Genomic DNA, 24,717 nt, shown 5'->3' on the forward strand with positions numbered 1-24,717 from the left:
CGGGCTCCTCGGCTCAACTTGGTGGAGTCTCCGCGACGCAACTTTGGGGGACGCTTTGCATTTAAGAGAGAACGACCGAGGAGGAGGAGCGCTCTGCCCGGCCGCCGCTACCTGCGGGAGCTCACCAGCAAACGCCACTGGAGACGAAGGACCCAAAGAACGTAAAGGGCAAACTGCCGCCGCGGGGAGGAGGCACCGCAGAGAAGTTAGAGTGTCCCAGAGACAACCTGCCCGAGCGCTCGGCCGGAGACACCAGGGCGGCCCGGGGCGCGGTGTGGCCCTGGGCTGGTCCTCCAGCCCCCTCCTCTGGGCCGGGAGCGACGCCGGGGCGCGACGTGGGGCGCGGCGAGTCCCGGCCGGCCGAGCGGGTCCCCGCGGGCAGCCAACATTGATTTCCTCCGGGCCGAGGGCGAGGGCCCGGGCGGCGGCGGGCTGCAGCCGCGGCAGGGCGAGAGTATGTCCAAGCCAGTGGACCACGTCAAGCGGCCCATGAACGCCTTCATGGTGTGGTCGCGGGCTCAGCGGCGCAAGATGGCCCAGGAGAACCCCAAGATGCACAACTCGGAGATCAGCAAGCGCTTGGGCGCCGAGTGGAAACTGCTCACGGAGTCGGAGAAGCGGCCGTTCATCGACGAGGCCAAGCGTCTGCGCGCCATGCACATGAAGGAGCACCCCGACTACAAGTACCGGCCGCGGCGCAAGCCCAAGACGCTGCTCAAGAAGGACAAGTTCGCCTTCCCGGTGCCCTACGGCCTGGGCGGCGTGGCAGACGCCGAGCACCCTGCGCTCAAGGCGGGCGCCGGGCTGCACGCGGGGGCGGGCGGCGGCCTGGTGCCGGAGTCGCTGCTTGCCAATCCTGAGAAGGCGGCCGCGGCCGCCGCCGCCGCCGCAGCGCGCGTCTTCTTCCCGCAGTCGGCCGCCGCCGCCGCCGCTGCTGCCGCCGCCGCCGCCGCGGGCAGCCCCTACTCGCTGCTGGACCTGGGCTCCAAGATGGCAGAGATCTCGTCGTCCTCGTCCGGCCTCTCGTACGCGTCGTCGCTGGGCTACCCGACCGCGGGCGCGGGCGCCTTCCACGGCGCGGCGGCGGCGGCTGCAGCGGCGGCCGCGGCCGCCGGGGGGCACACGCACTCGCACCCCAGCCCGGGCAACCCGGGCTACATGATCCCGTGCAACTGCAGCGCGTGGCCCAGCCCCGGGCTGCAGCCGCCGCTCGCCTACATCCTGCTGCCGGGCATGGGCAAGCCCCAGCTGGACCCCTACCCCGCGGCCTACGCTGCCGCGCTATGACCCCGCGGGGCCGCCTCGCGAGGACCGGTGTGCACACGTGTACATATGTATAGGTACGAGCGCTGCGGCCTCCCCGTGCGCCCTCCCGCGACCGGGGACCCGGTTTGTATGTACATAGAATGTATAGGTGCCAGGCAGAGGCAGAGAGGCCAGGCGGGGCAGGAGTGGCCAAGCGCTCGAGGGCGCGGGTGAGCGGGCCTGTGAATTCGCAGGATCATTTCAGACCTGCACTTCGGCAGCCAACTCGAAAGCGGGCGGTTGTGTCCGGCAGCAGCTGGTGTTTGCTTTGCACTTCGGAACCTGTTGCGTTTTGACCCACGGAGGTGGAGGAGTAACTTTTTGACATGTTGGCCTTTCCCAGTTTTGTTGGAAGTTTCATGGTCGGTTTTTTGTTTCTCATTCTCCTTCCTCGCCTCTCAGCCCCCCAACCCCCAACCCCCAACCCCCTCCCGGTCCGTGTTGCATGCACTCTGTTCAAATGTGAGGTCTGAAATGGCTGGCACACGGGAAAAGCTGCTTGTGTCATTCGTTTCTGGGAGTGGGATGGCTCTGAGCAGCCTTGCCTCCCTGTTTGTACTATTTGAACTTTGCAGATCTCTGTTCTCTCAAGCAGAACTCCCAGACCGGATCCATTCTTGACCAGTAACCGGCTCGAATCTGGCCTTTTGTGTGAGATGATCACAGTTTCTTTTGTTTATCACGCCATATGCAAATCAGAGCAAGAGCTCTTTCTCAAGAGCAAGAAACGCAAGCAAGAAATATTTGTGAGATGAAAGTTGTCAATTGGATTTTCTTCCTAAACAAACAACCAACTACTAGAAGTCTGCCTGAGTCCACTCACTTGGATTTCTGACACAGTTTACAAAAAAGGAAAAAGGCACTGTTCCTATTTTCCCCTTATGGCTGAGTTCACCTTAAGACTGTAAATGTGTATATGTCAGTGAAAACATTGAGGCTTGGAAAATGTGTTATTTTCGTTGCCCTAAGTTTGAGTCGGTTTTAGACTCAAAAACATGTGGAGCGAATATCAAAGTTAACTTTTAAAAATTGCGAAACTATTTCAGAATCGCAATTTTATCGAAGATTAAATCAGACTTTTTTGTCTGGTAATTATATATTTATTATTTAGCAAAACTGAAGAAAAAAAGCACAGAATTGTTTCAACAGATGTCTCTCATTTTCAGCTAGCATTTCTCTCCCAAGTTGAGCTGGTTTAATGTGTTTTGGATTTCCCTCCTCAATTGGCTTATTTTTTAGATCACCTGCAATTCATTTGCAAATTACGATAAAACACATTTTAGAGAAAAGAAACCTTGAATTATTAGCTTTTTGTTTCTTTTTAAATGTATATATTTTGACTAATGTTTGTGAATGAAGTTGGCTAACATGTATTTAGTTTCATTTTGGCTTTATGTAATATAAAGTTTTTAAAATTTTAACTATGGTTTTAACCTTTATGTGTAAATGATTTTCTTGTGTGATCTTCTAATTTAATATTAGACGTCTAAGGTATATCTGTAAATTAGAATCCGACTATCACTCTGTTCATTTTTTTTGAACAAAGAGTTTAAATAAAGCCTGAACCAGGGAAAAGAGAAAAATCTTCTATTTCTTGTTGAGTTCCTAACAAGATTTGTATCTGAATTGCCCTTACGTGCCTGGTCCAGGTGAAGTGTAAGGTATCCTCCAAAAGCACCCTTTGTTTCACTTTTGAATAGATTTACTAGGAAATCTAAATCAAGCCATTGTTATTCAGAGCCAAAAACCTGATTTATCACATTTTTAATCGTGAATAGGAAAGATTTTAAAAAAACAGCCCAAGTCGTTCTATTAGCTTTAACAACAACAAAAAAAAGGCATTCATGAACCAATAGAACAGAGCCCATTGAAAACATCCAGACCTTTCAAAGCATTTCAGCAGTTTCTAGTAACATTTTAAGAGGGGAAAGTTGCTTGACCACTTTATCTTGTTAGTTGAAGAGCCCCACCACTTAAATCAGTGTAATTTGTTTTCCTATCTTTGGGGTATTCCTTGTTTACACCTTAAGGTTTTATTTGGAAGGATAATCACTACTAATGACAAAGTACAACTTTTGGCCTCTTTAGGACTTAATTTTGTTATGCTAATCGCATTAAAATAGAAGTATAGCATTCAAATGGAAAGGGTTGGATGTCTAGGGCTAGACAAGTTTCTACTAAAGTTTGAAAAATCATAACAGACTGTCAGAAAAAAAAATAACTATAGGAAGAGCTCGCCACCCCTCTAGCCAACCAAAATGGAAATTCTCAAGCTACTATATACAAGTCTTAAGCCAGTTTCCCCATTGAGACCATCTCTGGAGCTGCACATCTTTATAAACGACCCAAGTCTTTAAAGTGATTGTTTTCCCCCAACGGAATAATATTTTAAAAACCATGAAAAGTTTTGGAAATGTGAGAAATAGGCTCTGCTGGTTTGACCCTGATTCACTAATTAAAATGATCCCTCTCCTGTTATTCCCCGAGCTCTTTGCAATATTATAAGTTAATTCATATGGTTCTGAGCGATTATGCAAAACTAATTTGGACTGTCCAGGGGTAATTATCCCTGACACGGTTAATTAAATCCTTTCAAGGCTTCGTCTTTCCCTTTTGTAGCAGCCCATCCCTTCTCAACACGGAACTTCCTGCGGCTCGCTGGAAATCACCCCAGCCCTAAATCTTAGTTACCACCCTGAGCCTTCCAGCTCGGCCGCCTCCTCTGCCTGAAGATTCCCCGCCCTCTCCGCCCCCTCCCCTTTTCCCAAAGATCAGCGTTTTCTGGGAGAAACGCTCCGGAGTTGTTGATGAATGAGAAGAGAACTGGAAAGATGGGTAAGAGGAGGGGTGAGGATGCCGGGGGTGAGCACCAGGGTCACATCGCCGACAGATTGTGCGGCTGTTTGAGGACCTCCACAGGCCCCACAGACTCGTTTATCACCCATTCTGACTGTAGTGATCTTGCTAACAAGTTGGCGAGTTTTGCGCCTGCAGAGAGCCTCCTGCCAAGTTAGACTGTGCAGAAGTAGGAGGTTGCAGCGGGGGTAGCGGCTCTGGGGCAAGAGAGAGTAGAGAAAGGCCGGGGGGTGGGTGGTGTAAGAGTCTGAAAGTGGCCCACAAATGCAGAGCTGTGACTGGGCAGAGAGCTGCTGCTGGTTCACGATCTCTATCTCCATCTATTTGTCTGTCTCCATCTCTCTCCCTGTTTCTCCATTTTTCTTTCTTTCCTTCTCTCTCCTTCCTTTCTTCCATCTTTCTTCTTTCCCTTTTTTTTTTTTTTTTTTTTGTTCTTCTATTTTCGTTTCTTTTCAAGGTTTTTTTAAAAAGCCATGATGCAATTTCTTTGGTATTCACCGTTGCCCCAAAACTTTAAGCAAGCCTCGTATCCAAGGGGCCAGGCATGTTGCTTCGGGCTTTGTGCAAACAGGTGGAATTGCGCTGTGTAAGCAGTAAGAACTGGTGCTGGGGACGCTGTCACGCGAGGGGGTGGCTTTGGGACACCAGGGGAGCTGGCCGCGATTGTTACTTCCCTTGACAATTTCCTCCTCCCCCTCCCTCAAGAAGATAGGAGAAAGCACCACGGATCTCCCTCTCACCCCCAGGCTCGGGGCGAAGAAGATGGAGAGAAGATTCCACTCTCCCGGGAGCAGATAGGGACCGCCTCGCCAGCCAATCAGAGCGCGGCTCGGCGCGGGCGCTCCCGGCCGCCGGGGCAGCCGCATCCTCCAGGCAAGCGAAGTTCCCGCAACTGGTCCTTCTCGAGGGTCCGCGTCTTTCTTGCGCCCGCGGCCCAGCGGAGGCCGAGGGAGCCGTCCAAACTTTATTAATCTCTCCCCCTTTCTTTCTCCCTCAGCCCAGTGCATCTCAAAGGTCAGCCCTCTTCTTTTAAAAGACTGATATTATTAATGCACTGACAATTCCCCCCCTCCCTTTTCTTTTTTCTCTCTTGCAGGGGGGAAAAAGGGGAAATGGTGAAAAGAGCTTTTTTTATCCTTTTTTTTTTCTTTCTTTTTTTTTTGTCCTTCAGTGGGAGCGTTTAGACAGTCGAGGAGGTTTTGTCCGAGAACAAAACGCAGGGTTGGGAGGTTTTGTGAGAGTGTTGTTTGTTGAAGTGGAGCTAAGAAAAAGCGGCGGCTTTCTCCTCATTGTGAAGAAACCAATCAGTGGTATTTGGAAAACTGTTAGCATTGTGCACTTCTTCTGTGTCCATTGTGAGGCGTTTCTTTTCACAAGGTTTTTTTTTCAGCCGATCCAGCTGGCCGGAATGAATAGCAGTGCAATGTGTACACGCTTTGTCCCTCCGGCCTTCAAGTAGCCCCCATTGAATAGACTAAGTTGACACTGCGTGACAGTGAAACAACATAATAAAAAATACATGAGCCCCTGAATAGGAGCAGGCGCATAAATAAATAAAATGGGTGACCAAAACTGGATAAACTGAATGACAAAACGGTGAAAGGGGAACAAAAAGATATTTAACACGCTAGATTAGCATTAGAATGCGATCTACAAGGCAGAACAATTGATGAATAGGTTTACCGGCCAAGAAAGAAATGGACTAAATGCCCTTTGAATAGATATGCTTTTTGCAAGGGCTTTGAATAGATATGCTTTTGCAAGGGCTGAATGGGAAAAGGTAAAGATGAAGCTATGCAAATGAGCCGAGGAACTTTTTATATATATTCTTTAAACACACACACACACACACACACACACACACACACACACACTGCGGGGGGAACAGTGCTGCCTCGGGATGTTTATAGAAGCAATAATTGCCATTATTAGCATTGTCTGCAGCAGATAGAAATTGAACAGGTTGGGATAATATAGGGTAGCAGTAATTATTCTTCTAATTAATGGTCCTTTGCTACTTGAAAAAAGAAAAAAGGAAAGTAGTAAAAGTTATGCAGAAGTTATGTTTCCTTGTGTCCATTTGTCCCGCGCTGGAATCTGTGGAGCAGCGAGCCTGGCAATTCCAAGATACTCGATGATCTTCAAACATTCCGGGGAGGCAGTCCTGAGGCTCTGGCTTTAGGGCCTAGTTTCCATTTATGCCGCGTTTTCGAGAGTCTAATATTGTGTCTGGCACATGATAGGTGCTCAGTGAATAGTCGTGGAATGAATGAATGAATATAAGTTTAATGGGGGAAACTCGGGCCTCCTAATAAGGGTAGGGGCTGGGGGTTACCCAGGGGCTTCCCCGGGAGGACTTTCTTTTTTCATCAACCCACCCCTGGGAGAAAGGTCCCACGCGGGATGGTCGCTTCCCCGCTTGCTGGGAGTTTTGCCTCCAGCCTATCTGGGCCGCTGGAAAAGAGAATAAACAAGAGACCAGCAACTACTGCCCTACCGGTGTTCCATCCTTGTCCTCACTGCCAAATCCACTCCAAAGCCGAGGATGGTGAGGCTGTGAGGTTGCAAAGAAATACATAACCCACCCCCTTAAAGAATTAGGATATATTTAAAGTTTGCCTCTTTCAGGTTTCTCCCCTTGGCTCCTGCCCTTTTCCCCTCCCGGCTCCTTGTCCTTGACTGAACCTTACGGGACAGATAACCTCCTGTCCCCCACGAGGCAAGGCTCGAACCCGCGGAGATCTGGGATGCCCTTTGGTTCCCTGCTCTGCCCTGGAGGCGTCCATAGAGGCCTTTGCCGCCATCGACATCAATTGTTTTATTTCCGATGGTTGCTTGCCAGGCCTGCGGGTCGCGGGCCCACCCAGCCGTCGAACTTCCAGTCGTTATCAGCGCTGCTCCTAACTTAATGGAAAAATGCAAATTATAGCCTGCCCAGCTGACACATCCCTGCGAATGCGCCGCGGACTGAGAGGTAGCTCTGGCCAGCCACTCTGTCGACCTCCTGGACGGCCGGCGGGAATGAAGTTCTGAATTGTGCCAAAGTGGGGAGGCACCCCAAATTCTCAAAGCAATGTTCTTTTTTTTCTTTTTCTTAAGAAACAATTGAGCCTTACCAAATGTCGGGGCCGCACGGAAGCCTTGCATATTTTAAAGTGTAACCTGAGCCTTCGCGGTTTCAGCTTCACTTAAAACATGCAAATTCTTGAAATTGAAAAATCTGAAAAACTTCCGAAGAACTCTGTCTGAATAAATCCATTGGGCGTCGCTTTGAGGAGACAAAACGCACAGCGATTTGGGGCGAGGGATATTTGTGGGGAGGCAGGGACCTGCTGGATTGGGTTTCCAGGGTCAAGGTGTCTCCAGGCCTTCGACGATAGCCTCCGCGCAGAGCAGGGAAGTGGCACCGCTAGGCAGCGAGCTCAGTTGCTCTACTTTTGTGACCTCCACCCCCAACCCCGCCACCCTTGCCTCCAGGCCACTGACCCTCTCTGCAAGCTTTGTCCGATGGACTCCTTCGCCCTTGCGCTGCCGCCCCATCACTCACGCTTGACTGGGGGAAATAAAATCGGCGTTGGCTTTTTAATTCCTTCGGAAAATGTCTCCACCTGATTTCCACCTCCTTTGAGCTTCGTGCTTGATTGGGGGAGGGGTTATTTCGGGATTTTGTTTGTTTTTTTTTTTTCAAACAAGAAATTTAGGTACTAATTGTAAACACCCCGTTGCTCTTCTTGAAAGTATGTATCACATTAGCCCAGGCCTTAGAGACACACGACCTATTACTCATTTCTAGCCTCTAGGCAAAGAATTCTATGGAGATCCACCAGTAAAACCAGATTTCTTACGGGAAATTACCAGGATGTCTTCAGACTCTCTTCCAGGGACGACATTACTAGTTGTCGATTTCACTTGAGCACACTCTTCTCTAGCCCACCCCTACCATTTTATTTTGGGATCATCCTAAGGTAATTAGCCATTTGCAGAAAGCTTGAACTCCCTAAAGGAAAGGCACAACCTAGGATAACAGAGACCGAGTGAAGCTTTTCAGATTGATTGTCTCCACTAGGGCCGTATTTTCATAAGGTCGGGAGTGGAGAGGAGTGTCTGCAGAAGGCGGACTACCTTTAAAGGGGCTTTCTCGAACTCAGGAGGTGAGCGGGGCTTCCTAGAGTTGTCACCACCTGCAGGTGGATTTGTCATCGCTCTGCAGTGTCTCCTGGGAAGCCAGCCTGTCCTCCCCAGAGTCCCCCTCAGGTAGTGTCCTAGAGTTCAGGGGAGCCTTTAGCACTTTCTGCCCTGAGGGTATTGCATGTACAAAAGCTCCTTCGTGCGCGCGCACACATAGTCATCCAGTGGGTTTGGAGTGTACCCCTGTTTATTGGTCACCACGTGGTAAACCCCAGATTTGGAAGTCATCACAATGCGGGAGCGCATCAGGATCCAGGGGAGACTGTGTGGGGTTGGGACTGCGCACACACACAGGGGAATTCTGCACAACAAACATTTGCGCGAGCGCTCTCCCTCGCTCCTCCCGCTTAGCTGGATTTTTGTAAGGGGGTTTCTTTTAAATTGGATTATCCGAATGGTCGCCTACATGGCCTTACTCTGCCTGCATAGACTGGCCGGGTGAAGACGAGTGAAAGGACGCACGGAGAGCCTGAGACAGAAAATAGAGAACTTCTTCAGAGCAGCGTAGGAAAAGTGGGTGCTGGGCGAAACGGAAGGCAAAGAGAGAGGATAGAAGAAGAATCTACGAGAACGAGAATGGAACAGCAGCATTGCAGACGCACCTTCAGGTTCACCTGCGTAAGGCACGCCCAGGGCGGAGGAGTGGAGGGACTGGCGGAAGATCAGGAGACGGCGGAGGACCCAGGGGCCGCCAACCCTGACCCCTCCGCAAAGTTCCTCCCTGAGAGAAGAGACTGGCCAGGTCGGGGAGGGAGCGGTGGGGGAAGCGATGATCACGCAGGCTCTGGCAGGATCTGCACGGAATAGAGGGATCTGGAATGGAGAGAGGGTCTTGGAGGACAACCCAGCCTCCAGTCCCAGCGATCCCTCCCTCTGGGGCTGGAGCCACATTAGAAAGAAGAGTGTCTGAAATTAGGGCCAGCCTCTCCCCCCTCCTCCCCGCGAATTTAACCCCTGCAGACCCACGGTGGAAAGCAGATTTTGTGCACCCTGAAACTTAAGTCGTAGGGGCTAATTTAGTAAAAAATAAATCATAATCCTGATAGGACTTTAGAAGGGGGGTCGGTACGAGTGTGGGACTGTTTCTTCCCAGAAAATGGAATCTGCCCCTGGTAGACTCTTCCGAAGACCTCAGGATCTTGTTCCCAGCTCCAGTGGTGAGGCGAGTGCCTGGGGGCATCAATAAGCCCTCCTCAGATCATCGCCCTTACCCTCCTTCTCAAACAGCCGCCCAAATTTGGGCTGGTTGGAGAAGGGGCTGGCGGGACAAAGGAGCCCACTGCTTTACCCCAGACCAAGGCTTCCCTGTGCTTCCAGAGCTCGGATTGCTGTGCTTCCTTTTCGGGGACTAGGTTTTCTCCCATAAACTTAGACTTGAGTAGGTCGAGCGGTTGATTAATATGGATTGGAACTCGGCTGCTCAAGGCCGCGTGAATAAACATGAGCGCGCAGCGGCTGCGCTCACCACTCCCTGAACCTCTCTGGGGCGCCGGGAGCCGGAACTGCGAGGCGGCTCGTTCGAGATGCGGGCGGGACTGTGGGTCCGCCTAAACCAGCGCGGTCTCCGTGAGCCCCCCGACCCGCGCACACACACCCTAACCTGGGTGCCCGAGCGTACCTCAGGCTGCACGGATCTGCGCGCACTCACTCTCCGGGGTCTTTGGACACCATTTCTTTGCTTTCTAGAAGCTGCCTCCACTCTAGAATAGAGATTCAGATTTTGGGAACCTGGGGTGCGGGAGGCTGGGGGTGGGGGAGATTCTCCCCATTCTCCAAGTGCTGGGTTAGGGTTACCCAACTTGAATCACTGCGCGAAACAAAGGCGACCCTAAATGTGTCCACGGATGCGCGGGGTGGAGATCCTGGCCCCCCAGCGGGAAAGAATGTGTTGAGCCACGGATTCCGGGGAGTGACACACCGCGCCCACAGAAGCGTTTGTTTTCTGAAGTCTGCGGGCCTAAAGGCTGCTGTGGGGATCATCACCTTCCCACTACACGTCCAAAGACTTCACCGTCTCCCGCTTGGAAAAGTAGCCCTTGCGACTTGTGTCCCTGAAGCCACCGTGTCTTCGTCTTTGGAACCTACGAGAAGCGACAAAGCTAAGTGTACAAAGCTAAGTGTACGTGTAGGCCTCGGCAGCTTCACCACCCGCTCCTGCCCCGCCCCTGCCCATGGCCTGCAGGTCTCTGTCTCTCCGCTCTCATATGCACACACTGAGTGACCGGTCTGGGCTGGGGCGCAATTGGGTGCCCACCAACCGCAGCGCAGCTCAGAGTCTCAGCGAGGAGGTAAAGGCTTGGCGGGATGAGACTTCCGTGGGCCTTAAGGCCTTCCTCAAGCCTGCAGACTCCTGCTCTGCAAAACCAACAAGGCCCCACGTCCCACCCTGGGCTGCCACCTCCGCCCACACCACGAGTCTAAGTAGTGGGCTTCTCAGCATCCCCAGGACTGCGCGCTCCAGGCGGTGCCGGGAGGGAAGCAGCGCTGGGGAGGTGGGAAGAGCTTCGCAAAAGCGCTTCGTGCCAGTCATTAGGTTGGTGGGATAAGCTCCCATCCCGGGCGAAAGCGCTACTTGGAGCTTGCCGCCCCTCCCCTGTCCCTAGCATTTGTCCGAGTTCACCCAAAGGCGACCCTTGAGATAACGAGTGGGGTTTGTCTGCTCAGGTGCTGGGGAGGAGACCAAGCCCGGGACCCAACCCAGATCCCAAGGCCCAAGGCTTTTCTTAAAAACTGTTCCGTGGAAAATCGTGTGGGCTTGGGACATCTATTGACCCACGCGCCCCAGCCCAGGTCCTGGGCTGCCTTCCCACATCCAGATCACATTTATTGGACATAAAGTCTGCCCTAGTCTGTGGCTGGGAGCTTTTCTCTTTGCAGGAAGAACAGAGGTTGACAATTCTAGAACCGCAGGGCGAGCCTCGGAGGAGGTTTGGGTCTACTGGTGAAGGAGAAGACAAAGACCGTTCTGCTGGGAAAATGCTGTCTCATAAGAAGGTCAGGAGTGGGCTACAAGACATTTGGCGTCCTGTACTGAAAGATGGAGGTGCAGAGCTAAACAAAGCCCATCTGGGAGAAATTTTATCTATACAATACCAAGATAGACAACCTAAGTCATTTGGGGATGCCAATAAGCCCCTAATAGCTGCTTTTCCTAAGTTCCTAATTTTGTGCCAGATGAGCCTCTCCAACGCACCAGGCCAGGAGGCATCCTTCTCCTTGTATTTTGTATGAATGGCGCCCCCTAGAGGCCTCTTTCCCAGGTTTATCTGTAATCTCCCCGACTAGTATTTCCAGTGTATAGATAAGGAGGCGCTTTCCCAAGGTCACACATCAAGTAACTAGTAGAACTTCCAGACGTCTACCTGCCCCCAGAGCCTAACCCCTTTAACCTTGCTACCCTTTACTATAGATGAAAGGAAATACCCTTCCACAATTTTAGTCACGTAATAAGTTCCCTGACATCCTTGCAAATCAAAACACAAGCTTATTGATAACGTGCTGTTTCCGGAATGCCCCTCCAGGCTGAGAATCCATCCTATCATGACTGCAGACAGGCAGGCTGGGGGACACGGTGAGTAGAAGGGAAAACAAACTTTGTCTCACTTTTCTGTCTTAGCAAAACAAACCATCAACAAGTCTTTTTCTCTTGAACCACAAGTGTTCGAAGTCCAGGCTTCTGGTTTAACGTGACTTTCAAAAAGTGAGTGAAAGCCAGGCAGGAAAACCCAGCGGCGAGCAGATTCCCCAGACCATGCCTCACCTTTTCTTCTCTCCCCATCTCTCCTCCTCATTTTCCTTCTCCGAGTTATAGTTCCCTGTGGGCCTTCTGGCATTTTTCTTAGTCCGGGGAAGTGAAAGTGTTGCTAAACCCTGGCGTAATACCTTCAGTGCTTCCTCGTTAAGTATTTGAGGGTGGAGAGCTGTGTTTTGCTGGATTTAGAATCCTTCTGGCTATGTCGCAGGGTACAGTAGAGCAACAAAGGACAGTGAGCCCTGGTTACTAATGCTGTCTCCTGCTATTTTCCAAGGTACCTGGTGCCAATGAGCAAATATCTTCATTCCACCCACACAGCTGCTCACCTACTAGGCTCTGTGTACCTATAGACGCTGCCTTCTCTCCTGCTTCATTCCACCCACACAGCTGCTCACCTACTAGGCTCTGTGTACCTATAGACGCTGCCTTCTCTCCTGTGCTGCTGAGGAACAATCCCTGCTCCCAGGAAGGGCCAGCCTCTCCACTGCACACTAGATCTCATTCCTTCTTTGTTAGGCAGCCTCTAAGATGACTTCAATCCCCACCTCCTGGTATTCATGCCTTTGTGTAAACTACTCCACTTGAGTGTAAGCTGGACTTGCTGCTAACAAATTGAATATGACCAAGTGATTTCCCTTCTCAGATGGTGACTTCTGCTCCCACCCCCCTCTCTCTCTCCCCCAAACCCTCTCTGTCTCTTTCTCAGCTCTTGTTCTAAGGGAAGCAAGCTGCTCCATGGAAAGGCCCACATGGCAAGAGCTGATGTATCTGGCCAAAGGACAGCAAAGACTCGAGGCCTGTCAGCAGTTAAGTGAAAAAGTCACCCAAGCAAGCCTTGAGATGAATACAGCCCCAGCTGGCACCTTGATTGCAGCTTTGGAAGAGACCCTGAGCTAGAAGGTACTCACCAGCAAGGCCCCCTGGATTCAAAACCCACTGAAACCATAAAATAATCTGTTTCTGTTGTTTTAAGCCATTAAGTTTTGGAGTGACTTGTTAGACAGCAAGAGGTAGCAAATATACTGCATGATGTAGTCAAGGACTACAGTAAGTTCAGCATCAATATGTTGACCTCCTGGTAGACAGGGACCACCAGGTTGCCTAAGGAGGGGTGAATTGGCACAGGTTGGAAATGGAGCAAGTCGAAACTCCTGCACGGATGAGTAGTAGGATTGCAGCTGTAAATAGCCATAGCACTGTAGCCTAGGCAACATAGCAAGACCCCATCTCTTTAAAAAAAAAAAAAAAAGAAAGAAAAGAGAAAGAAAGAAACCAAACTTTTTTTCCCCTACTGAATCATTTTTGTCAGCATAAAAATAATTGTTATTTCCTCTTTTTAGAAAAACCTCTTGGTCAAGAGTGGTGGCTCATGCTTATAATCCCAGCACCTTGGGAGGCTGAGGTGGGAGGATTGCTGCAGCCCAGGAGTACAAGACCAGTCTGGGCAGCACAGAAAGACTTCATCTCTATAAAAAATAGAAAATTAGTTGGGTGTTGGTGGTGTATGCTGGTAGTCCTAGCTACGTAGGAGGCTGAGGCAGTAAGGCAGGAGGATGATTTGGGTCCAGAAGGTTGAGGCTGCAGTGAGCCAAGATCCCTGCCATTGCACTCCAGCATGGATAACAGAGTGAGACCCTATCTGAAAACAAACAAACAAACAAACAAAAAACCAGAACAAAAAACTCTCATGACCTCATTTTTTCTCTGCTCTCTTCCTTTTGACGATGAATTCCTTAAAAAGAAAACATGTCTATATTCCCTATTTCCCTGTTTTCTCTTTTCTCTTGAAATCCCTCCAGTTAGGGTTTGCCTTCCCTCCCCAACACCACTTCACCAAAACTTGCTCTGATCGAGGTCCCCAGTGACTCCCCTGTTGCTAAATTGAATGGTCAGTTCTCGTCTAACTTGATCTATCAGCAGCATTTGACAGAGTTGATCACGGTCTCCCGTGATCTTTACTTGGTTTTGAGGGCTCCACCCTCAGTCTTTCCACTGCCTCACTGGATGCTCTTTGCTGTTCTCCTTTCCTGGTTCCACTCCTCTCCAACCCTTTATTGAGTTTTATCAAGAAAGATAGGAATTCAGCTGGGTGTGGTGGCTCATGCCTACAATCCCAGCATTTGGGGATGCCAAGGCAGGAGGATCACTTGAGCCCAGGAGTTTGAGAACAGCCTAGGCAACATAGGGAGACCCTGTCTCTACAAAATAAAAATGGAGGAGGAGAAAGAAAGATAGGAATTCACTTAATAGTCTCCAATCTTCAGGCAAGCTGCAATTGTTTTCTGATATTATTATAACAGTTTCAGCTGGAAATCAATATACTGTCAATCATGTATCATTATAACTAGCAATATTTATTTGTCACTATGAGCAAGGGTAAGCTGCAAAAACACATAAGCCCCAAATTTCAATGACTTAATATAAAAAGTTTATTTTTTACTCCAGCAGGGGCTGTGCTCATCCCAGCTGGTGGAGATTCCATCTTAATACATGCTTCTCTGACCACCTGAACAGGGGAATACAGCCTAACAGTCATATGCTAGCTCTTAAAATTTCTCACCAAAAGCAATACTCACCACTTCTGCTCACATTTCATTGGCCAAAGTAGGTCTTATGGCCACACCAAACCTCAAAGGGGGCACAGAATGATAATTCTACCATGTACCCAGAAGGCAGAGAGCCAGAACTATTTGGTGAACGGCACTACTGACCACCTTCATAGATAAACATCCACTGATAAACACCCTCAGTCAAAACAAAACAAAACAAAACAAAAAACATACAAACAAACATTACAGCCAGGCTTGGTGGCTCACACCTGTAAGCCTAGTACTTTGGGAGGCCAAGGCTGGAGGATTGCTTGAGCCCAGGAGTTTGAGGCTGCAGTAAGCTAAATATGTATCTTCTCTCTGAATTCAGCAGTCACAATGCTGCTAAGGATTTCTGGAATGTTCATAACACCACCATAGGACTTGAAACTGTCCTTCTGTAGGGCACTGAAGAGTTTCTTGTTGTCTGTGCTTGTACTGAAGAAGAAGGAGAAGGAGGAGTGACTGATGAACTGTAGCCCTAGCTTTTCCTTCTGTCTTTCCAATCTTATATCCACTCTCCCCACACACATACCTGCATTCATCCTTGTATACACATCACACTAAATGAGTCCCTTTCTGGAACTTGTGTTGTAATTCTCCTACCTGTGTCCCCCATGCCCATTCCCAAAGTTTTATACACCTTTCAAAGTTCTGCCTAAGTCTCACATTCTCCATAACTTATTTTTTTAGAGATGGGGTCTTTTCTATGTTGCCCAGGCTGGACTCACATTCCTGGCAATCCTCCTACCTCGGCCTCCTGAATAGCTGGGACTACAGCTTCAAACTATTTTGCCTGGCTACCCCATCAACTTTTGATGCCATTTAGGATTTTTCTTATCCTTCTATTTTTTAAATTGTATTTTGTTGCTGTTTTTGTTCTATTAAGCACCTATTAGCTTAATTGAATTTAGTGATTCTGTATATTTGTCGGTACCAGCACAATTGTTTGAAAAACAGAGGTGTCTTATTTGCCTTTGTATATCAGTATAGAACCTTCCCCTTTCCTCAGTGCCTAGTTCAGACTCTGACTCTCAATAAATATTTGTGATAATTTATTCTGTCTGTGTTAAGGTATTTTCTGGTAACTTCTGGACCTACAGACAATTGGAAACACTTCTTTTTTTTTTTTTTTTTTTTTTTTTTGAGACGGAGTCTTGCTCTGTCGCCCAGGCTGGAGTACAGTGGCCGGATCTCGGCTCACTGCAAGCTCCGCCTCCCGGGTTTACGCCATTCTCCTGCCTCAGCCTCCCGAGTAGCTGGGACCACAGGCGCCCGCCACATCTCCCGGCTAGTTTTTTTGTATTTTTTTAGTAGAGACGGGGTTTCACCGTGTTAGCCAGGATGGTCTCGATCTCCTGACCTCATGATCCGCCCGTCTTGGCCTCCCAAAGTGCTGGGATTACAGGCTTGAGCCACCGCGCCCGGCCTGGAAACACTTCTAACTTTAATCATCCCAAGCTGTCTCTTCTCTTCTGACATTACTACACACTCACTAGGCACTTTTCAGTCAACTCAAATCTAAATGCAAGATCTATTCAAAGAAGCCGAAATCTTAGCATTCAAATACCCGATTAAGTCATAAATCCTCTGGGCTCATATCTTGTCTTTCTTGTCCATATCTCGTTGGGCATATAAGGAGGGAAAGGAAGGAGATCATTGAAAACACAATACAGGAGGAACCTGTATTAGTTGTGATAATTATTGTGAGCTACAATGACAAATTACCCCAAATCTCAGTGACTTGACACATTAAAAGTTTATTTTTCATGCATGCCATAGTCTAAGGCAAAACATGTGGTTCCTCTCTAAGCAGTGAGTCAGGATCTAGACTTGTTTTGTTTTGTTGCTAGGCCACCACCTAGGGTTTTCTGGATCTGATTGACAGGCAGTGATAGCCCATGGCTCTTGCAGGGCATTTAATGCTAAGCCTGGGAATGGTAGGCTTTACTCCAGCCCATATTCCTCTGGATAAATACACCAACCTAATTGCAATGAATGCTGGGAAATATAATTTACTTGTATGCCAAGAAAAAGAAAGGAAGATTGGGAACATTTCACCTGCTTCTTCTAAAGCCTAGAAAATCATTTATTCACTTTACAACATAAAGACACTGCTCCAACACTTTGGTGAACAGATAGATTCAAATCTATATAAAGGGTACCTGAGGAATTCCTTCATGTCAACAATTAATTCTTGCTTTCTTCTATTTTTCATAAAACCCAGAATTCACTCACTCTTGCCCCCAAAATCAAGAGCTAGGTAGGGAGCCTCTCCCATCAGGTATTTTTTTCCTTTTTCCCTAAACTCACATTACAAAAAACACGCTAGACCTTTTTTTTCCCCCCGCCAGCTCTGCAAAGCATCAGAATCAATGTGAGCTTTTTAACCATCGTAGACACTCAAGGCTCTCTCAAGGCCTACTGAATTAGAATTTTGTAAGACTAGCACTCAGGCACCTATATTTCTAAAACATTCCCCTGATGATTCTGGTACACACCCAGGATTGACAACCATTGTTCAGACCTGAGAAAGGAGTGTCCAGTAAGCCCCACAGTCAGATAATTTCAATGTTTTCATGCTGTAGTAAACTTTCACGTTTATTTGTCTTGGCCAATGCATTAATCCATTTTCATGCTGCTGATAAAGACATACCCAAGACTGGGTAGTTTATAAAGAAAAATTGGTTTAATGGACTCACAGTTCCATGTGGCTGGGGAGGCCTCACAATCATGATGGAAGGCGAAAGGCATGTCTTACATGGCAGCAGGCAAAGAGCAAATGAGATCCAAGCAAAAGGGGTTTCTCCTTATAAAACCATCAGATCTTATGAGACTTCACTACCACAAGAACAGTATGGGGAAAACCGCCCCCATGATTCATTTATCTCCCACCAGGTCCCTCCCACAACACATGGGAATTATGGGAGCTACAATTCAAAATGAGATTTGGGTGGGGACACAGCCAGACCATATCAGCAAATAAACGTACAAACAGAAGCCAAAATATCTTGTTCTCAACTAGATTCAAATAAAATATTGTATTGGTGAAGACCATATGGTGTGAATGAAAGAGAACAAAACCAGAAGCCAGAAGATCAGGTTCTACAAATGTTCATTTATGTTACCTTGGACAAATAATTTGCCCTCCTAGAGTTTTTGTTTTCCTATCTATAAAACAGAAACATCCAGCTTGACCTATCAGTAATCTTTAACATACACGATTACTGCCTTCTTCCAGAAACACTTCATTTGGTCTATGGGACATCACAGTCTATCAACTTTCCTCCTACCATCCTGTGCTCTCCTTACTAGCTTTTTGTTTTTTCTTCTGGTTTCTCCTCTTTTCATTAGCTTTAAACATTAGGATGCCCAGGGCTTAGCCCACCAGCCTCTCCTCATCTCTGTCTACACTCATTCCCTTGGAGATTGTATCAGTTTTCTATTACTGCATAATGAATAAATACAAATGTAGTAGCTTAAATGACACTGACTTTTAGTTCTTAGATCTGCACGTCAGAAGTCCAAGTATGGTGTGATTAGGTCCTCTCCTCAGGGTCCGAAAAGCTGAAGTCAAGGGGTCGGCCAGGCTGAGCTCTCACCTGGAGGCTCAGGGGAAGAATGTGCTTTCAAGCTCATTCAGGTTGTGGGCAGAATTCAGTTCCTTGAGATTGTAGGACTGAGGCCCCAATTTCCTGCCACCTGTCAGGTGGGAGCTGCTCTCAGCTCCCAGAGGCCACCCACATTCTTACATTTGAGGTTGGCCCCTGTCCTCCAACCTTAAAGCCAGCAATGGAAGATTTCTTGTGCATGTGATCCCTTGTGCTTCAAATTTCTCTCTTCTTTTGTCTCTACTCCCTGCAGCCAGATGTAAGGACCTTTGGAATTAAGTTAGATCCATTTGGATTATTTCCTTTCATTAACTCAGAAATCAACATATTAGTAGCTGTCAGGAACTGAATGTGTCATATATTGAAGCCCCAATCCCCCATGTGATGGTTATTAGAGATGGGGCCTCTGGGAGGAAACTGAAGTTAGATGAGGTCATGAAGATGAAGCTTTCGTTATGGGAGTGATGCCCTTTTAAAATTGATGCTGGAGAGCTTGCCCTCTCTTTTTCTCTTTGCTGTGAAAGGACACAGCGAGAAGGTGGCCGTCTGCAAGCCAGGAAGAGAGCCCTCATCAGAACCTGACCATGCTGCCACCCTGATCTCAGACTGCCAGTCTCCAGAACTGCGAGGAAATAAATTTCTATTGTTTAAGTCACCCAGTTTGTGATATTTTGTTATGACAGCCCAAGCTGACTAATACGATAACCTTAAATGTACCTGCAAAATCCCTTTTGCCATATGCTATAACATAATCCCAGGAGTGATATGATAATTCACAGATTTCACCCATAGTCGAGGGGAGGAGATTATAGAAGGGCAGTATCATTGGAAGTTATGTCAGAATTCTGCTTACCACAATAATCTAGTCTCATGGCTTTAAAAATCATCTTCATGATGAGGCAAGGTGGCTAACATCTGTAATCCCAGCCCTTTGGGAGGCCAAGGTGGGCAGATCACTTGAGGTCAGAAGTTCAAGACCAGCCTGGCCAACATGGTGAAACTCTGTCTCCACTAAAAATACAAAAATTAACTGGGCATGGTGGTACATGCCTGTAGTCCCAGCTACTCGGGAGGCTGAGGCAGGAGAATCGCTTGAACCCAGGAGGCAGAGGTTGCAGTGAGCTGAGATGGTGCCACTGCACTCCAGCCTGGTGACAGAGTGAGACTCCATTAAAAAAAAAAAAATCTACATGCTCGTAATTGTCAAATGTATTTCTCTGGTCTAGACCTCTCCCCTGATATCTAGACTTATCTATTCAATTCCTCCTAGATACTTCCACTTGGATGTTTTATAGGCGCCTCAAATTTTATATATATGGAACAAAAAACTCCTGATATTCCCACCCAGATTTGTTTCTTCCATAATCCTTCTCACCTCAGCAAAGGGCACCTTCATCCTTTCAGCTGCTCAGGGCAAAAACCTTGGCATCACTGTGGACTCCTCTCTTTCCCTAACAACCTACAGTCTACCCAGTAGGAAATCCTCTGGGATCTAGCTTCAAAATAAGTCCAAGATCCAAACCATTATCATCTCCCACCTCAAATATTGCAACGACCTCTGTGTTTATTTTCTATTGCTGCCCTAACAAACTATCACACATTTAGCAACTTAAAGCAATACCCCTTAACTGTCTCATAGTTCTATAGGTCAGAAGCTGGGGGGCTTGCCTAGGACTTGTGCTGAGTCTCACAGACTGACTTCAGCTCTTATCTGGAGGCTCCTGGGAGAACCTACTTCCAGTTTCCTTCAGATTGCTGGCAACATTCAGCTCCTTCTATTGGTTTCCATGTGGCCCCCTTCAACAAGAGAAAATCAAGTCTCTCTCATGCTTTATGTCTCTTGGACTCTTCCTTCTGCCAGAGAAAACTCTCTGCTTTTAAAAGCTCGTGGGGATTTGGGAGGTTGAAATTGGACCCATTTCAGCAAGCCAGGACAATCTCCCTATTTTCAAGTCCATAACTTTGACTACATCTGCAAGGCGCCTTTGGTCATGGAATGTAACATATTCACAAGTTTCAGGGATCAGGGCATGGACATTTTAGGAAATGATTTCTGTCTGCAGCAGCCTCCCAAACTGGTGTCCCCACTGCATACTTGTTCCCCTTCCTATTTCCAACACAGCAGGCAGACCTGCAATGACTTCTCATCTTACTCAGTACAAATCCACATCTTCACAATGCCCACATGCCCTACACTGGAAGGTAACTAGGATTCCCTTTTCCTTTTTTTATTTTCCGGCCTCATCTCCCTGCTGCCCTTCTCGCTGCTGCTCAAACACCAAGCACTCCCTCCCTTCCCCACATTTGCACTTCCTTGGCCTCAAGTTCGCCTTCCCCAGTGTCTGCATGGCTCACCACCCCATCTGCTCAAAGTCAATGCTGACATGTTGCCTTCACAGTGAGGCCCTTCCTAACACCTTCTGAAAATTTCAACCTCCCAAATCCCCAGGATTCCCTACTTCCTTTCCAAGCTTTCTCGTTCTTCATAGCATTTTTCACTTTCAAACATAACATACATTCTATCTATATTCGTTTATTGTAATCACCAAAGCAAGCACCACAAAAGTAGAGATTTTTGTCCATTTTGTTCACTGCTTTATCTCCAATTCCTAGAGCAGTGCCTGGCACACAGAAGGCACCACCTAGTAAACTTTTTTTTTTTTTTTTGAGACAAGGTCTTGCTCTGTTGCCCAGACTCGAGTGCAGTGACACAATCTTGGCTCATTGCAACCTCCACCTCCTGGGTTCAAGTGATTTTCCTGCCTCAGCCTCCCAAGTAGCTGGGATTACAGGCTCCCACCACCATGCCAGACTAATATTTGTATTTTTAGTAGAGACAGGGTTTTGCCATGTTGGCCAGGCTGGTCTCGAATTTCTGACCTCAGATGATCTGTCCACCTCAGCCTCCCAAAGTGTTGGGATTACAGGCATGAACCATTGTGCCTGGCACTCAGTAAACTTTTGCTGGATGATTGAATACATGAGTATTCAATGAGGAACAGAACTTGCCCCACATAGGGGAAATGTAGGCTTGGGGATGGGAGAAATGGGTTGGATCTCACATCTTATGAAGGGCCCCTTCCTTATCAGACAAAACTGTAAGTTCCATGAAGACCAGGCTGGGGTCACATCACAGCACCTGGCACAAAGCAGAGTCTCAGAAGTATTTGCTAACTACTATGCTAGATTCTGCACATACATCATCTCATCGGATCCACACAACCTATGATTAATAATGTCATTTTACTTCTTTAATCCTATTCTTTGAGTTGCCAGTGAGCCAGATGAAATATTACAGTGTGAAAGTACTTTATGAAGTGTCACGTAAAGTATTTCTGCAAAGAAACTTTGGGTTCCCAGTGTACCTTTACATCCCAAGCAGGCTTCCCCTCCACAAGTGTGCATATTTTGAGAAGCACTAATGTTGGAAGGACAGCACGGCTGGCACAGTGTCAGGAGCGTGAAGTCTCGAGTCTGCGAAGGCAAGGTCTGACTGTTGCCTTGGCCGTTGAGGAGGTGTGTGACCTTAAGGTAGTTACACAACCCTGCTAAGCCTCCATTTTCTCTTCTTTAAAAATAGGGCTAATTGTTGCACCTTGTAGGAATATTATGAGGACTGAATGAGATAAGACAGGTGAAAATACCCAGCAGAATGCTTGCTACTGAGTAGACACACAATAATGTGAATTTTCGGTCTTCCTCTTACGGAAGCCCAAATCCACCTCTCTGTAACGTTTACCCTTTAATGCGAGCTCTGCTCTTGGGAGCAGTGGAGAATGAAACGACTCTCCATTCCAAACAGCTTTTGAAGCCAGTTATCATGTTCCCTCTCAATCTTCTCTTTCTAAAGGTGAAAATGCTCAGTTTATTCAACCATTCCTTATGAAAACTGGTTTTGATTTCTAAATGTGCGCTAGTCTGACAACACAGCTTTTAAAAAGTACTATCTAGGAAGGACTTATATTAGAGGTTCAATTCCATGGAACCAGGGCTTTTTTTTTTTCTTTTTTTTTTTTTTGTCTGTTGAGTTCCTGATGAATCCCCTGCACCTAGAAAAGTGCCTTGCACAGAGTAGGCCCTCAGTAAATGTTTTTTTGTTCATTTGTTTATTCATTTATTTTGAGACAGAGTCTTACTCCGTCACCCAGACTGGAGTGCAGTGGTGCGATCTCGGCTCACTGCAGCCTCCACCTCCTGAGTTCAAGTGATTCTAGATTCTCATGCCTCAGCCTCGTGAGTAGCTGGGATCGCAGGCACATGCCACCACGCCCAGCTAATTTTGTATTTTCAGTAGAGAAGGTGTTTCACCATGTTTGCCAGGCTGGTCTCAAACTTCTGGCCTCAAGTGATCTGCCCACCTTGGCCTCCCAAAGTGCTAGAATTACAGGCATGAGCCATTGTGTCCAGCCAATATTTGTTTATTTAAATGATGAATCTACAGATATGGTCTGGGGTTATGTGTGTTTGTTCGTTTGCTTTGAGATAGGATCTCTCTCTGTCACTTAGGCTGGAGTACAGTGGCGCAATCAGGGCTCACTGTAGCTTTGATGTCCTGGGTTCAAGCAATCTTTCCCCCTCAGCCTGTGGAGTAGCTGGGACTATAGGCATGTGCCACCATGCTCAGCTAATTTTTCTTTGTAATTTTGTGTAGAGAAGGGGTCTCACTATGTTGACCTGGCTACTACAGATATGGTCTGTACCACCCTGTCCTGGGGCTCGTAAGATTTTTAACGCCAGCTGTCCTTCTCAAGTCTCCTTAGGTTCTAAGCAAAATAGAAACCTGCTTCAAATTTATTTTTAAAGACAATTTCTTGGAAAATACACTTAAAATTTCTCAGCTACCAGACTTGAAGTTTGGACCCCACAATTCTCAGGGGACTCTTCCAATTCTAGGATTCTGATGTTGCCTCTTTTTTAAAAAAGTTGAGATACAATTCACACAGCATAAAATTCACCATTTTAAAGTGCACAATTCACTTGAGTGGATTATTAAAAGTTAGTTTTTAGCATAATCATGAAATAGCAAAACCATTACCATTATCTAATTCCAGAACATTTCCATTGCCTCAAAAAGAAACCCTGCACCTATTAGTAATCAGTCTTAATTCTATCCCCTGCCCTCAGCACCTGCAACCACTAATCTACTTTCTGTTTCTATGGATTTGCCTATTTTGTACATTCCATATAAATGGAATCATACAAAATGTAGCCTTTTGTGTCTGGTTAATTTCACTTAGCATAAGGCTTTCAAGGTTCATCCCTGTTGTAGCATGTATTCCTTTCTATACCTGGATAATATTCCATTGTATGGATATACCTCATTTTGTTTTGTATTCGTCAGAGTTAATGAACATTTGGGTGTGTCTATTTTTTGGCTATTGTGAATGATGCTTCTGTGAACACTTGTGTACAAGTTTTTGTGTGGACATATGTTTTCAATGATTTTGGTTAAAGTATATACTTAGGAGTGGAATTGTTGGGTCATATGGTAATTCTGTGTTTAGAATTTTAAAGAACTGCCAAACTGTTTTCCGCAGTGGCTACACCATTATACATTTGTACCAGTAATCTATGAAGGTTCCCATTTCTCCACATCCTTGCCAATAGTTGTTATTTTCAGTTTCGTTGATTCTAGCTAGTTCTTCCACACTAGTGAGTGTGAAGTGGTATCTCACTGTGGTGTCTGAGTTGCATGCAGTTGCCTCTTATATGTCAGAAAGTTTAGAGATACTCCTCCCAAATGTTCATATCACCCTTTTTGTCTTACTATTAGTCATACATTTGTTAAAAAAAATTCTTTTTCTTTTTTTTTTCCCCAAGAGACAGGTCTAGCTCTGTCGTCCAGGCTGGAGTGCATTGGTATGATCATAGCTCACTGCAGCCTCAAACTCCTGGGCGCAGACAATCCTCCCACTTCAGTCTCCCAAGTAGCTGGAACTGTAGGCATGCACAATGGCACCTAGCTTACTTTTTGTATTTTTTTAGTAGAGATGGGGTCTTGCTCTGTTGCCCAGGCTGGTCTCAAAATCTTGGCCTCAAGTAATCCTCCTGTCTTGGCTTTCCTAAGTGCTGGGATTGCAGTCATGAGCCACCACTCCCATCCATAAACAATTCTTACAATTAATTCTACTTTCTTTTTTTTTTTTTTTTTTTGAGACAGAGTCTTGCTCTGTCGCCCAGGCTGGAGTGCAGTGGCCGGATCTCAGCTCACTGCAAGCTCCGCCTCCCGGGTTTACGCCATTCTCCTGCCTCAGCCTCCAAAGTAGCTGGGACTACAGGCGCCCGCCACCTCGCCCGGCTAGTTTTTTGTATTTTTTAGTAGAGACGGGGTTTCACCGTGTTAGCCAGGATGGTCTCGATCTCCTGACCTCGTGATCCACCCGTCTCGGCCTCCCAAAGTGCTGGGATTACAGGC

The 24,717-nt window shown here is 47.3% G+C and overlaps 1 protein-coding gene and 1 long non-coding RNA gene across 3 annotated transcripts in view; one reads left to right on the forward strand and one right to left on the reverse strand.

The window, feature by feature from the left end:
- Positions 1-24,717, reverse strand: part of LOC105477293 (uncharacterized) — a 93,361-nt gene that overhangs the window by 49,150 nt on the left and 19,494 nt on the right. The window lies entirely within an intron of this gene.
- Positions 453-2,900, forward strand: LOC105477285 (SRY-box transcription factor 21). The gene has a single exon (XM_071081153.1). The coding sequence runs from the start codon at positions 457-459 to the stop codon at positions 1,285-1,287; it is 831 nt and encodes a 276-aa protein (XP_070937254.1). The 5' UTR covers positions 453-456; the 3' UTR covers positions 1,288-2,900.

This window comes from Macaca nemestrina, chromosome 16, assembly GCF_043159975.1.
Source record: "Macaca nemestrina isolate mMacNem1 chromosome 16, mMacNem.hap1, whole genome shotgun sequence".
In the NCBI taxonomy this organism is placed as follows: Eukaryota; Metazoa; Chordata; class Mammalia; order Primates; family Cercopithecidae; genus Macaca; species Macaca nemestrina.